The sequence below is a fragment of the Sciurus vulgaris genome, assembly GCF_902686455.1.
Source record: "Sciurus vulgaris genome assembly, chromosome: 8".
NCBI lineage: Eukaryota > Metazoa > Chordata > Mammalia > Rodentia > Sciuridae > Sciurus > Sciurus vulgaris.
Window position 1 is genome coordinate 86,001,577 of NC_136468.1, and position 16,344 is coordinate 86,017,920.

General features: G+C 32.0%; 1 protein-coding gene across 9 annotated transcripts in view; it reads left to right on the plus strand.

Annotated features, from left to right (window-relative positions):
• The window catches only part of PALS2 (protein associated with LIN7 2, MAGUK p55 family member), a 113,448-nt gene that overhangs the window by 73,907 nt on the left and 23,197 nt on the right, over positions 1 to 16,344 (plus strand). For 7 of the 9 annotated variants that reach the window (XM_079151124.1, XM_079151123.1, XM_079151127.1 and 4 more), the window contains 5 exons: positions 5,774 to 5,815; positions 7,272 to 7,403; positions 9,256 to 9,355; positions 9,688 to 9,756; positions 11,590 to 11,751. In XM_079151124.1, the coding sequence (XP_079007250.1) occupies positions 5,774 to 5,815; positions 7,272 to 7,403; positions 9,256 to 9,355; positions 9,688 to 9,756; positions 11,590 to 11,751 (505 nt within the window). The remainder of the gene's footprint in view (positions 1 to 5,773; positions 5,816 to 7,271; positions 7,404 to 9,255; positions 9,356 to 9,687; positions 9,757 to 11,589; positions 11,752 to 16,344) is intronic. The other 2 variants (XM_079151130.1, XM_079151125.1) reach the window with 1 other exon arrangement.

The window sequence follows — 16,344 nt, forward strand, 5'->3', positions numbered from 1 at the left end:
TTCATCATTTCTAGGTTAAGTTCCTTCTATCCCTAGTTTCTCCAGTGTTTTTAATATGAATGGGTGCTGGATTTTGCTGAATGCTTTTTATGTCTCTGTTGAGATGATCATGTGATTATTATTCTCCTTAACTCTATATGATGAATCACATTTATTGATTTGCATATGTTGAACCAACCTTGCATCTCTGGAGTGAAAATCATGTGATCATGATGTACTATCTTCTTAATGTGTTTTTTTAATGTGGCTTACCGATATTTTATTAAGGATTTTTGCATCTATTTTTATCAGGGATGTTGGAAGTTTATTTCCCTTGATGTGACTTTGTCTGGCTTTAGTCTTAGGGTGATAACTACCTTTCTAGAATGTATTTGGGAATGTATTTGTATTTTTAATTTCTTGGAATAATCTTAGAAAGACTGGTGTTAGTTCTTCTTGAAAGGTCTGCTGGAACTCAGCTAAGAATCCATCTGGTCCTGGGCTTTTCTTTGTTGGAAGACTTTTAATTGCTGTTTAAGTTTCATTATTTAATATTGATTTGTTTATGTTTTCTAGATCCTCATGGTTCAATTTGGGTAGATCATATGTGTCTAGAAATTTGTCAGTATCTTTGAGGTTTTCGTGTTTATTGGTGTATAAATTTTCAAATAGTTTCTAATGATTCTCTGAATTTTATGATTATTAGACAATATCTTCTTTTTCTCTCTAATTTTGCTTATTTAGGACTTCTTCCTTTTGATTAGTTTAGCTACAGTTTTATCAATCTCGTATTTATCTTTTCAAAGAACCAGCTTTTTGTTGCATTGATACTTTTTATTTTTCTGTTCTCAACTTCATTAATTTTGGCTCTGATCTTAAATTATTTCCTGTCTTCTGCTGATTTCAAAATTAGTCTGTTCTTCTTTTTTTAGGACCTTGAAGTATAACATCAGATTCTTTATTTAGGATCTTCCTTCTTGTTGTTGTTATTGTTTTTAATGTTAAGAGCACAGTGCTGTAAACTTTCCTCTTAGAATTGCCTTCATACTGTGAGGGATTTTGATATATTGTTTCTCTATTCTCATTTGTTTCTAAGAATTTTTTAAATTTATCCCCTGATTTCATCTATGATCCATTCCTCATTCAGAAATATATTATTTAATCTTCATGTATTAAGATGTTTCTGTTTTTTATCTTGTTGATTACTAATTTCCTTCCTTTATGATCTGATAAGATGCAGGGAATTATTTGTTTTTATATTTGCTAAGACTTTCTTTGTGCCCTAAAATATGATATATTATAGAGAAAGTTCCATGTCCACTGAGAAGAAAGTGCATTTATTTGTCGATGATTTAAATATTCTATAGATGTGTGTTGTTAGGTCCATTTGATTAATAGTATTTTTTAGTTCTGAAAAGATTTTACTTAGTTTGTCTGCATGACCTACATAATGGTGAAAGAGATTTGTTGAAATCACTCAATATTATTTTATTGGGATCTATTTGATTCGTTATTTTTAAAGATTAGTAAATTTAAAACAAGAGGAAACTGCCTTTTATTTAAAAAAAAACTGGAACACATATTCATCTCAATAGTTGAATATTAGAAACTTTCCTTTTAAAGAGAGAAATTGGACTCTCAATTGGTCTGCCTTGAGACCTCTTTACATGCCAACTCCAGCTTCCCATGGAGTCCCATTTCCAGCAAAATAAATGAACCCATCATAAACCAAGAGAAACTTGTCAGTCTGAGACATAACTGTGTACTGATAAAAAAGAAATTCCCTCAAATGATAAATCCATCAATATCTGTTATAACAGATGATAAATATCTTCAGTTTTCCTTAAATTAGGATATTAAGGAGGAAAGTATGTTTGCAAACTAGGGAATTGGTCCACAGCATTGAGATATATCTGGCAACAAACACTTTCACCATTCCTAGCCATAGTGAGACAAAGCAGCTGACAGAAATGTCACCCAGGATCCTAAACCAGCTTGGCACTGGCAAGCATAAGGACCCTGGCAGAAACTGGATGGAAAAGCACAACTTGCTACTGAGAAGAAGGGTGATCTTGTTCAGAATTTTGATGAGGCTTCTAACAATGAAGCCAACTGAATTGAATTAACTTCTAAAAGAAATAATAATGAAATTTTAAGGATTTTAGTTGCTTTTGAAGTTTTAATTAGGGATATGATTACAGATATTAAATTCCAATGCTCTTAAACATTTCTACTTTTTAATTATATCCATACTCACTTATTTGTTTGCTGTTAATTAAGTCAAAGAACTGAGACCCTAAAGTGTAAAACAAAGGTAAATAAAGTCTTTGCCCAGTTTAAAAAAAAAAAAAAAAAAAAAAACCAGAACTAGAAAAGGGTGTTCATTAGCACCACTTTCAGTTAATATTTTCTTGAAGACTTCATAGTATGGCAAAAATAAATTATAAAAACAAAAGAGTTGGAAAGTATGACAAAAATTTTGATTTTTTTAACATAGAAACCTCCTTTAAAACTACCCATTTAGAAGTAATAGTTTATCAAAGTACTTGAAAAATAAATTAATATACAACAGTCATTTGAATTTTATGTCATAGCAGACATCTAAAAACATAACTAAGATCATTTGCAGTAGAGGCATAGAATGTCACATTTGTGCCTAGGAATAAATGTAACAAAAGTTTTCAGACCCCTACACAGAAGAATTGTGAAGAGTTTTTATAGAGAGATCATATCCATGGATAGGAAGATGATATTGTGAAAATGTCAATTTTCCTCAAATTGACTTGTAGATTCAATGGAATTTCAGTCAAAATCCCAGCAAGGTTTTTCATGGCCTTTGATAAGGTAAATAGCTAAGACACTTTTGATGAGGCCATAAGGGGAAGGAGAGGATAGGGCTTATTGTACAGAAATTAAGATATTTTGATAGTGACATAAGAATAAATAGCATGATCCATGGAATAGAGAGCTCAGAAAAAGACCTGCATGTGGTCTCCCTGCCCTTCTGGAATATGACAAAGACATTTCATTCAGTAAGAAAAGGAGAAAGTACTCAAGGAATGGAGGGAAATTGACTATTCTTAGGGATAATATTTGAAATTGTGTTCCCATTTCATTCTGCATACAAAAATCAAGTAAAAGCAGACATTTGGTCAGTAAATATTTGCAGATATATTAGAAATCAAGGTGTGAAATGCCACTTTATACTGTTCAGTTGGCTGAAATCAGTTGAAAGTTCATGTGTAACAAGATGCAGTATTTTCCTAGAGTAGTTCTTAATATGTACAACTAGAAACATGTTAACTAGCATGTAAATCCAAAATCATTACGTGCATATAGCATAATATTTTTAATTCAAAATAACTAAATACATACTTTTAAGCAATACATATAGATGCAATTAAATCTGTATACAAAAGGTAAAGAAAGGAGTTTGTGAACATAAGGTTCAGGATAAGAGTCACCTTGGTTGGGGAAGGCAGGATGATGGGATAGATAGAGTGGAATGAGAATAAGAGGACCACACAGGCTTCTCACTGAGTTTTGGATGGTAAATCCATGGTTGTTGTTTATTATATTATTAAACTTCATATAAGCCAGTGACTCAAGTGTGACAGGAATTTAAGAATTTTTATTAGCATAGTTTTGAACAGCCTAAGCTAATAGGTTTCTTTTAATGACATTTTTAATTTCACCAGCTGAAACTTAAATTTGTGGCCTCCAGATGGACATTTACTAAAAAAGAGCATGATTTGCCCCTCAAATCTTTTTAAGCTAAATATTGATGGGGTCTCAGTGTATGTGTGTGTATGTGGGTGTGTGCGTGTGTGTTTAACCAAGTAGGCCACGTGCATATACTGTGAAAATATTCAGAAAAGAACATTTTGATTTGCAGAGATTTTCTTCCAGTAAGTGGCTCGACTTTTCATTCTCTTAACAGTGTCAATCATTCTCTTAAGTAGATGTCCTTACTTTTGGTGAAGTTCAAGTTTATCACATTGTTTTTCTAAGTCATGTTTTTGTTGTTTGGTAAGAAATCACCCAAGGTCAAAAGATTTTTGTCCTTTATTCTACAAGTTTTATAGTTCTGTGCTTTACATCTAGGCCTATGATTGACTTACTATGATTTGTTTATATATAGTGTGAGGAAAAGATCAAAGTTAGTAATTCTTTCTTTTACTTTTCTTTCTTTTGCATATAAATATTTCCTTTTTTTTTCCTAGTCATTTGTTGAAATAAAACTTTCAAGCTCAGAAACTTTTTGTCTAGTTTCTTCAGATATTTTTTGACTCCTCTGTTTCTCCTCCTTTGAATCCATTTACATGTATAGCAGACTATTTGAAGTTCTCTCATAACTCTCTATTGTGGTATTCATTTGGTCTTTTTTCTCTCCTCATTTTCCATGTTCGGTAGTTTGTATTGCTGTATCTTTAAGTTTACTATTTTTTCTTCTGCATTTGTTGTCAATCACACCTGATTGTTTTTTTCTTAATCTCAGAAAAATTAGTTTTCATTTCTTTAAATTCAAATTGTGCATGCATGATATATATAATATATATAGACATATATATATGCCTTTTTTTTTTAATAACTGCTACATAGTGTTACATTACATAGACATCATCAGTGTAACCAATTCCCTATTGTTAAATAGTTAGGTTGCTTCCACTCTTTCGCTGTTAGGAATAACTCAGTAGTTAGTAGTCTTATACATAGGTCATTTTGCATGTATTTGAGTAATAGAACTGTTGAATCCATTCCCAGAAGTAGATTACTAGGTCAGAAGGTTTATGCATTTGTACTTTTGATAGCTATTCCCAAGTTGTCCTCCCAAGGGGTTGAACGTTCTTCCACAAGTGTGTTAGGAAAAACACCTATTGCTCCACATCCGTTATCTATAGACTATCAAATATTTGAATTTATGCTACTCAGGAATAAAATGTAGTTTTAATTTTTATTTGAACTCTGAGGTTGAATATGTATGTTTAAAAGTGAAAGGGAAGTAATTTTACTGTTCTAATTATTGATCATTCAGTTCTTATTTGTAAAAATAAGAATGTAAAGTTGAAATGCTTTAGTAGATGATGTTTAGTAACTTCTTTATAATGAACAGTTAACATCCATAGCCTATTAGTGAAACACTTTAAGATTCAATTAATAAAATATAATTACATTAAATGTAGTCAACTCATCCATGACTTTGAAGTCATTACAGAATACGTAGATCAAATTTGGGTTAATTGATTTTTCAGGCAAATTTTGCCTAAATAAAACCAGGCTAACCTGAGTTTGAGCATAAGTGAATGTTCCAAAATTAGTTGGCTAGACAAAAACATCTAGAAATCTTTTATATTTGAGAGATGTAATTTGTATTGCACAAGTAATTGTTTTTCCAGAACAATTTGAGAAAAGTAGGGAATGCATATTTGAAATTTAGATTAAATTTGTAACTATATGGTTATGAAATATATTCTCAAAAGTAAGAAGGACAAACACCTTTATGCTTAGACAAGAGGACATGGTTCTTCATTAAGTTCCGTTTCTTGAGAAATGAGGAATATGCAGGTATTTTATAACTGTGCATACCATTTCCTTTTCTCTGCCTCATCTCAAATACCTAACTTTTTGCTTCTCTCACTTATAATTTGTAGCTATAACCCATAGGCAGTTAGAGAGGCAGTTCCTTTACCAAGTGAATGAGGTAATAAAATAGCCCAGAAGTTTATTTATACTTTTAAAATTTATTATAAATTAAAAGTTGGCTTTATTTATGCAATTAAAAATATATTTTTAGAGTTACATCAACATGGAGAGGCATCCAGCACACGTGCGTCAGGTATGAAGTCATTCCAGAGCATTCTCTGGTACTCCCTTTTTCTGTCTTTATCAGTCAACTAAATTTACCTTGATTAAACTTACTCATTTGGTTTATTTTTCCCACTGCCAAAACATTGAGCTGCATGCCACTGTCAAGTTAGCCAGCTGTCCCATTTTAGCAATCTTAATATTGTTTGTATGCTTGCTTTTTACATACTTCTAAAATTGTATATAAAAAAAAAAATTTGGCTTACTGATTTTTTAGCATTAGTTTTTAGCTTTTTCAAAGTTGTTGAAAATGTTCTCAATGCTTTCTATCAAAATCATCTAATTTTAAATAACTAAATTTTGTCACATCCCCAAAATTAGTTATTTTAAAATTTAATATGCATCTATCATATTAGTTTTTACCACACTAATAACATATGCACTCATACTATTTGAATCTCTTGTTTGGTTATAGTTATGGAAGTATAATAAACAAAATAGAGAAATAATATTGTTATTTTGACTAATTGTGTGCTTTCTTGCTTACTAAAGTATACCTGCTGATTAATACTGAGGCTGTTCTTTAGAAGATAAAATTTGAATTTCTGTAAATATGTATGAAACAAGTCTATTTTTGAAAAGCAGTTGGTCCAATCTTTCCATTAGATATTGAAAATGCTTAATTTAATTAGAATTCAAATTAAAATAAATAAGCAAAATATTCCAGATGTTGGAAATCTTAACTAACAATGATAACTAACATACTTTTATTAATAAAGCAAATTTAAAGGAAACATGTACATGTAAGTGAATTTAAATTGGAAAATAATTTAAAGGTTTTTTTTCAGTATTTGTCTTTTAATTAATTTAGTGCTGATCATTTAAATTTAAGTGATCATATAAATCAGAGCAAGTTAATTTCAAAATCTGTTTTCCATATTAGTTTTTACCAGTGTAAATCTGTCTGATTAAAAAAAAATTACTATGGATGAAAGTTGATTTCTTAAAATTTTCTTTAAGTTTACCAAATGTATTTCAGGTCTGACTACACCATGAACTTTTATTGTTAATTTTTGTGTCAGGATCCTTTCACAAATCAGTCCTAATATATCTGAAATATATGCCTTCATACTAATTGAATACTAATTGGAAAGTAGCATATTAAAAATTGTGCAGTATTGGTTGAAAAATCAAATGAAAAGATTGGGGGGAAGTAGAAGAATGTGGAATGGAATAATTGTCAAACTTTGATGATTTAAGATTAGCTAAAATACAATTTTAATATAGTACTAATGTTTACCATTTTTCTGATGCTGAATTATATTAATATTCTAATAACTTGATTTTTACTTTTGAGAGACAAATTCCTTATCTGAAGTACTAAATACATGTCAGTTAGAATTAAATCACAGTACTTTGAAAAGGATTTCAAAAATCCAGTGTCAAATAATTCACTTATGGTTTTTTCATTGTTCTGTGTGTTTTAGGTATTTGTGAAGTGTCATTTTGATTATAATCCATACAATGATAACCTGATACCCTGCAAAGAAGCAGGATTGAAGTTTTCCAAAGGAGAAATTCTTCAGATTGTAAACAGAGAAGATCCAAACTGGTGGCAGGTTAGTATGCTTCTCAAGTGTTTCTTAACTGCTTTTCTATTTTGGTCTTAGATCTGGCCATTATCAGAATACTCAGGAGGAAGATATTAGCATTCATTCCAATGATTTTTCCCATATGAACACCTCCTACCTCCTGGCTACTAATTTTGTGGAAAAAAGGCAAAATTGAGAGGGAATTTTTGAGTAGCTATTAATCAATTCAGATTTCACTCACCTGTGGTACTGTCCCACTGGTTTAGGGATTAGATTAGTAATTTGTTCTTTCACATGGGTGATTACATTACTGTCCTATGAGCAGGAAGAACTCACTTGGGATCAGCCCTTTAGTACTCTTGTCTTCTCCCTTTATGCTCATAGCAAGTAAAGCATAATTTCTTAGGGTCTTAAATCTATTTTCTCACCTCTTCTCAGTTGTTGAGAAAAGGTGGTTTATTCTATTATTTTGTTTAGGTCTTGGATTAAAACCTGTGAATAAGGAAAGAGATGTGTGTCATCACTGTATTTTCCCTCTCCCCATTTTCCACAAGATCTATGTGCTGATGTTCTCTTCCTTTTCCGCTAATACTACTTTCAGAAAGTTGTAGAACCAGTAAAGAGTAGTTTTGTAATTGTATTAGCTAACAGTTTCAGGATTCAAAATTGGAAAAACTGACAAATCAAAAAGTCTGGAAGCTTTTAAACTGCCATGCCATAAGACTGTCTCATTAAAGAACACAGTGTAAGAGGAAAGAACCTAGGACCAAACTAAAATTAATTGAAATACTGGTAACTTATGTTAGCTCTGAAAAATTAGGCAATGAGAATAGTCTTACTAGTGTGTCCTAAATTTAAAATAAGATTTTATTATGTATAAGTGTACTATGTGATGAGAGAACCAAGAAATGGATAAAATTAAACAGAATCCATGATTTCTAGAGATTTCCCCTGAATATTTTAAAATACTCATTTTCAAAATCTGTTTTTTATGGCTATATCCTTTATTTTTCCAAGTTTTCATTTTCTCTGAATGCCATCTCTTAGTTTTTTCTTCTAATACAGTCACCATTTTCTCAGTCTTTTCCTGCATTTTGAATAGTCTATTACCTTAATATTCAGGATTGCTAAAAATGATTTCAGATTTTCTATGCCAATTATAAGGATAAAGAAACTAACTGCAAAGTAAGCAACTAGTAGCCATCTCTTAGACCACTACTTAAAAATATCACTTATTTTTATTTTAAGCGTTTTGACATTAAATGACGTTTTGCCTATTTTAAATTTACTGCCTCTCAGAATATTCAGATTCCTGTATTTTGTCTTCATTGACTTGTTCGCAGGAAATACCAGCATAGTAGGATTAAGGTTTATAGTAAGTATCTTACTAAAGGGTACTGGATGAGAAATGCTTTCTTAACACATCTTACTATAGCCACCCTTTGGGATTTTTTTAGTTTCTTGTTTCTTTTGATACTAGGGATAGTTCCCAGGGCCTTGTGCTTGTTAAGCACATGCTCTACCACTGAGCTATACCCCACGTCCCTCATTCCTTCTATAGAATAGCATTTCTTTCCCTTTGACTAATTTAGTATTGTGAACAAAAAGTTTAGTAATTTTAGGAGCCTGTATATTTTGTATTTTGATCTCAAAATTTCACCACCAAATGACATATGTGAAGAATTTTAGGTACCAATCAATTCCTCAATGCTAAAATGTTTAAGTACCTTAACACAATACCATGGATTTAAATCTAAAGGTTATTTTTTTTTAAGTGACATTATTTTTACTGACCACTACTTGTCCTACTTACTAGAATATGGTAATATGGTCTCACATTTTGGTTGCTGAGCTATACAATTCATTAATTTGGTTCTAGGCTAGCCATGTGAAAGAGGGAGGAAGCGCTGGTCTCATTCCAAGCCAGTTCCTGGAAGAGAAGAGAAAGGCATTTGTTAGAAGAGACTGGGACAATTCAGGTGATGAACTCGAAACAATAAGTAACAAGCAGCCCTTTGTGCTCACCTTTCTTTGCCTCTTTTATCTAAATAACCAATGACTTTATTTAAGTATATCTAGAATTAATTCTTCCCATCTGCTATATTTTCTCTCCAAAGTAATCTTTGTGATCCCTTTCTGCCACCTACTGGTGGAGCATCAAAATTCAGTGACTTAGCTCACCTTTGCCCCCTTGAGCTTCCTAGTATGAGACATTAGGAAGATGAGTGTCCCACTCCCATAAAATATAACAGTGCAGTTTTATCGTATTCTGATGTATTGTTTGCATTATATTGGTCTTGTCATCCTTCAGGACCTTTTTGTGGAACTCTAAGTAGCAAAAAAAAGAAAAAGATGATGTATCTCACAACCAGAAATGCAGGTAAGGTTTTAAATACTTTAAGTCTAAAATAACTTATATTGTTCATTACAGAATAAGCTCTGAGTATATACATTAAAGTTAATGTAATTTAGACTATTACTCAGTTGCAAGGGTCTGGCTTATGAACACGTGGTACAGTATAACGAAGTTTTATAAGTCCTTACTATATGTACTAACAGTGTGCTTTTTGTGAGTATAGTTTACAACCAAATGAATTGGTTAGAATGTATGCATGTACTAACCCATGACAGTGTTATAATTATTGAAAGCATTTGTTCAGAGAATTTTTAAATTGTAATTTATGTGCTGTTTCTAAAGGGCAGAATGTTTTTTATGAAGATATTAAACAAGTTATGTTTAAAGACAACTATATTCTGCCATGACATTGTCCTTGAAACTTCTGGAAAAATAGCACTGGACCAAAAAAATCTTAGTCTAGTTTAGTAGGATTCTTTCTTAAATCTTTTATTCTTAAAGAAGGAAGTATCTTTAAAAGGAAAGAAATGGTACCATGAGAGGTGATAGTTATATTAATTAACTGGATTATAGGATTTCAATGTCTACACATCCAAACATCAAGTTGTAGACTTTAAAATTACTGTCAGGTATACTTCAATAAAGCATAAAGTTATTTTTAAAAAGTAAGTCCTCAGATCTGTATCTGGTATACCTTGTCTTTCTAAAAAAGAAAAAGAGAGATAAATAGTGGAAACTACATTATTTAGAATACTTTCTTGCCAGACATGGTAGTGCAATCCTGTAATCCCAGCTATTCAAGGAGCTAAAGCAGGAGTATCACAAGTTCATGGCTGGCATGGGCAATTAGCAAGACCCTGTCTCAATAAAAAAAGAGCTGGGGATGTAGCTCAGTGGTAGAGCACTTTCATAATATATGCAAGGCACTGAGTTTGATCCCTCGCACCACAAAAATAAATAAAAATATTTTCTTGACTTCAGTACTACCCTTATACTGGTAGTAAACTAAAGAGCACAGTATCAAAGAAATAGTATAGGAAGGAGAAGTATGTTTTGTCAGTCCTAGTACTGGTTTAATCTACTGTGGAGAAATACAAGGTAAGGTTGTTGAGATAATAACCTAAGTAAGTGTTATTACCACAAATTGAGATAATGATAGATCATATATTTCAAGAAGTATAATTACTACAAAGTGAGAATTCTATCAGTAATGATAGATAATAGACTAGTTCAAATTCACTTTGACCTTAATATTCATTAAATATGTGCCCCTAAAGCTTTTTTGAAAAATAGAAAATTTGTAATTTTCCCATTGACTAAGATGATGATTTTGGAATATTACACTGAAAGTAGTTTGGATCTAACATTTTATTTTATACATAAATTTGAGAATCTTAATATTTAAATGCCAGCATGTTTTTTATATACATTTGGTGTATAGTATTTATTCATTTGCTTCATTGGAAAGGACATACTCTGCACACCAGTTCTCCATACTCAATGTACTCTTTTTAGTGTAGATTTTACTGATTTGTAATTTGATTATTTGCACTAAAGCAGTTATTTCTACTGAAGGATTGATTATAAAGAAGCTTTAATAGAATATTTGATAAATAAATATGAAACATGAAACTTTCTAGTTTAGATAAAATGTTAAGGGCACATGCATGGAAACAGATGTTTAAAATCAAAATATGAAATAATTTATTTTACCAAATTAAAAAAAAATTGTGCTAAGTGGGTACAGTATTTAACAATCAAGACAACAAAACCATCATTGGAAAGAATAGCAGGTGATTTCTCATGTATATGAAAGATAAGTAAATATAATGTTTTTCCATTTCCCTTTACATTTAGAATTTGATCGTCATGAAATCCAGATATATGAGGAAGTAGCCAAAATGCCTCCCTTCCAGAGAAAAACACTAGTATTAATAGGAGCTCAAGGCGTAGGCCGAAGAAGTTTGAAAAACAGATTCATAGTACTGAATCCCACTAGGTTTGGAACCACAGTGCCATGTAAGTTTTCTTTGCTATTTATTAGCAGAAGACAATATGGACACATGCAACTGGGAGGAATTATTAATTATTGTTACTTCCAAATAAATTTTGATTATGCCAATGAAAATAAACTAGTAGATGATACTGAAAAACTTAGCAGTTGACTTGCTGCTTGGTGGCAATTGTCTAACCAAACTGTTCTGTTCAGAAATGTTAGAGTTAAATGCAAGGGTTTGCAGATTGAAGCAAAATTACATTAATTCAGTGTTATATAACTGATATCTATCTGAAAAGTTGTATTTTTCAACCACTGCAGTGGAAAAAAAAAAAGGAAAAAAAGTCTGCTGGATTCTCAGGCACACTCAGGGTGGCAATAGTTCTGTGAATTTATGTGGTCTGTCTTGTAGCTCTGAATCCTACAAGGTCACAGACCTGATTTCTGATAGTATATCAAAATCGATTCATCCTTCAGAGCAGCCAGCATTCATTAAGAACACAAAGGTTGATATATAAAATAAAATAATACTGATGAGAAGAATAACCATTAAGTGAATCACTCACTCACTTTGTGATCTTTGTAATTTTTCCTATTTTTGAATTGCATATTGACTTGGAAAGGTAAATAATGAGGTTTGAAGTATACTTGGTGACACTGGAATTAGGTTTACAATTGAATGATATCACTGACATTGTTATGACTATACTTTTCTTTCTGTTTTGCGATGAATGAACTATTATTATTCATAGAGCATATTGTTCAGGGAGCTTATGAGCTCTCTTCCGTGAAAAAGCAGGAGACAACTCTGTGTTGCCTTTCTAACTTCTGTTTCTGTACTTCTGTTGCTGACCTTTTAACAGAGTTTAATGCCTTCAGGCCATTTTGAGTCAAATCTTAGTCTAAGACCACCACATTTCTTTTAAATGAATTTTGGTTTCTCTGATTTTGTCCAGTATGCTTTGAGATTTAATTCTTAGTGAGTATTCTTATTGCTAAAATTTTTAAAGGAAAGGGGAGTAACCTTGTCATTGCCATCATGTGACTCTTAGAGTCCCTTCAGGATAAGACTTTGAATTTCATTATAGACTGTGTAAACCACTAAATAAAGACAAAAATCCTAGTTAGTGGTTAGCAAAATAAAAACTTGACTGGAGCCAAAGTATTTTGAAACTGTAATTGTGGAATAAAGAAAAAGCTTATTTTTATTTTATTTTTACCAAATTAATATGTGCATCATATATTAAACAAATAGTTCTTAAAGGCATATTATGGGGGAAAAAAAAACCCATATTCCCTTACCCCACTCATCTCTGGCCACCTTACCACATACATTCACCTTTCATCATTATTTTTGTTATTATTGCTATTATTGCTATTATTATTGTTACTTCTTGTGGTAGTTTTCCAAATTTCTTAATAATGTCTTTACTCTGCTATTTCCTGCTTATCCAGTTGAGGCTTTATCTGTTAATTTCCTGATCTATTTTGAGTTCAATTTTACTTTCTTAAACAGTTTCTCCCCCTCCTATCCAGCAATTGCTTGAGTCCTTTTTTACTTCTACTGTTTTTCTGAGTTTATGTGCCTGTGCATTATAAGTTGTTGTTTGAATCAAAGACTCACTTAGCCAATAAGTGTTTTCCCCCCTTAAGACCTGGCTCTGTCTGCAGTGAGAACTGTGTGTTCTCTATTCCAGCTACCGAGCTGTTCACACAAGGGTGTTTCCCTGTGCTGTTGTCCTGAGTTTAAGCCGCTGCTCATAGATGTCTTTCTTTTCCTTACTTGGTTTTGCTTGATGTTTTTTTGCTGGGGCATTTCCTCTTGTAACTTCACAAAAAATGTTGTTTGACTTGTAATTTCTGCATCTTTGTATTTTAAGATATGTTTTCTATTTGATTTTAAGGTATGTCCTCTATTTGATTATTTGCATGAGAGTTCTAGATTGTAAAAATCAAAGTGTTACTCTTGAATCCAGTTTTATTGAAGAGTTCAATGCAATTGTAATTCTTATTCTTTCATACATGACCTGATTTTTCTTTCACTGATATTTGTAGTTGTTTTACTTTATTGTTTCTTAAAGAATTCAAAATTTAGTAATGATGTGCCTAAGTGCACATCTTTTTTCATTGGTGGGCACATTAGGCTCCAGATTCATGTTCTTCAATTCTGGGCAGTTTTCTTATTATTTCTTGGATAACTTTTCCCTATTTCACTATTTACCCTTTCTAGAATTTCCATTATCTGGGATGTTGGACACCCTGGATTCTCTTCAGTCTCTTCATTTTTTAATCTGTCATTCATCCCTTTACCTTTTTATTTCACTCTTTTAAAGATTATGGTGACTTCTTTTTCTTCTGTCAGTTGATTATCAGTTATATTTTTCATTTTATTATTATCTTTTGGGTTTTTTTTTTTGTTTTTTTTTTGGGGGGGGGTCTCTCCCAACCCAGCACTGTTATTTTCTTCATTCCTTTTTTTTTCCCCTTCTATCTCTTCTGTACCTTTAAGAATACCAAATAGAGTAATTATTTTAAAATACTTTAATGGGCTAAATTATCTCTATTTCCTTTGGGATACTTTTCCTATTTGCTTATGGTATACCTGTGTTTTTCCTTTTGTGTTAAGAGGCTTTTTCCTTCATGTACTGATCATTGTTTGCCAGTCCAGATTTCAAAGTGAAGTGTGAAAACTAACTGGAACCTCTATGTACAGGGTGAGTCTTGGCAACTGGCCAAGCATTATTTTAGGGGATAAGCAAGGAGCCAGCTCTTTTATTGGAGAAGCCCAAAATGTTGGTACAAGAAATTTTTTCCTTGGAATATTGAATTTCCCAAGAGAAGAATCTGCATATTATTTATCTGTGAGAATTATCTGTCTTTAAGATAAAGTAGGGGATTAGATATAGATCAACTTACTACATATGCACAAATAAACCCCCTCAATTTTTAGTTTCTTGCCTTGGAGCTCCAAGGTTTATCTGAAGTTCTTGTGTGAGATAAACCAGTCTCATTCTTATTCATAACTCCCTTTCCAGCTCCATGGTTTATGCCCTGTGAAATCAGTCACCTGAAGTTAGTTGAATGTGGTTCGATTTATGGTATCCTGAGATTTACTTTTTTGCTTGTATTGGTTTCATTTTAGTTTCAAAGTTTATTCTGTTTGAATTTTTTTCATCTTTTTAAGATTGTCATGTAACAGCTGATTTAAAAGGAGGAGTAACAAAATACATACATTCTCAGAATTTCCATCTATATGCTTTCAATTGCAAAATCAACCAAATATAGTAACTATACAGAACTGTGTGTTAATCTTTCTTCACACTTTTACCCTATATATCTATCTTTTTTGGTTTTATTTATTTATTGCTTTCCTAATTTCTCAGTTTTTCTTTGTAACACTTTTATTTAAATATAATTCACATGCCATACAATTCATCCATTTTAAGTATATACTTCAGTGTTTTTTATTATATTCTTGGAGTGGTACAAACTGTTTCTTTTTAATCAGTTGTAGGGTTTCTGCAGGATCTGTAGTATCAGCCCAAATTTTTAATTCCTGATTTTAGTAATTGAGTCTTCCTTTTTTTTCCCTTGGTCAGTCTACCTAAAAGTTTGTCAGTTTTGTTCTTTCCACAAACCAGCTTTTGTTTTTGTTGATTTCTGTATTGTTTTTCTATACTTGGTTTCCTTAATTTCTACTACAATCTTTTATTATTTCCTCTTACTTGCTTACTCAGTTTAGTCTGCTCTTTTTTCAGTTTCTTTAGATGGAAAGTTAGGTTATTGATTTGAGATCTTTTTTAACCAGGCATTTATAGTTGTAAATTTCCCACTAAGCACTGCTTTAGTTGTGTCTTGTGATTTTTTTGATGTACTGTGGTTTTATTTTCTCTTTTTTTCTACCCCTCCCTCCTTCTCTCATCTGTCTCTCTCCATAAATAGATGGGTTTAATGATGCATGTTCTCTTCACAAAGATGACTATAGAGACTTTTAAACCATGACCCAGGAACAACAGATCAATTAGCTAGATCTAAATAAGCTTGTCTCTTTACCACAGCTACCCTGCTGCAACCTTTCTTCTCTCTGTAATTGCCCTAACCTTACATGAAAGGAGTTACTGTGGAGAGCTAGAAACCTACCTTTTTAGCCAAAAGTAAAAACCAAAGGAAAGTTAGTTGGTGATAGCAGGAAGTTTGGCGCCCTTCGCTCTGCTACCTACCCTTGCTCTTTTTGTCCCTCTTCAGCTGATCCATGAGTTTCAGTAGGCCGTCCAATGCCTGTTCATGTGAGCCTTTGTAGCTCACCACAGTGCCAATCATTTTCCCATCACTGCTTCTAAGACACTTGTTGTTTGATGGCTCAAAGCCTTCAACAGAACCTTTCCTTGGAATGGTTTAGTTCAACCGTAATAACCCTTCAAGGTGATGAACACAGTGTCCTGCTGCAGGGTATGGACTTGATTGTTTTCTCGTGATCAGGTTCAGGCGATGTATTATGTATGTTTTAGTCGACTCCAAACATTGCATCAGGAGCTACATCTTGTCAATTTGCCCCATTAATGATAATGTCAACTTTGTTGATTTAATTGTGATAGCTGATATATTTCTCTACTGTA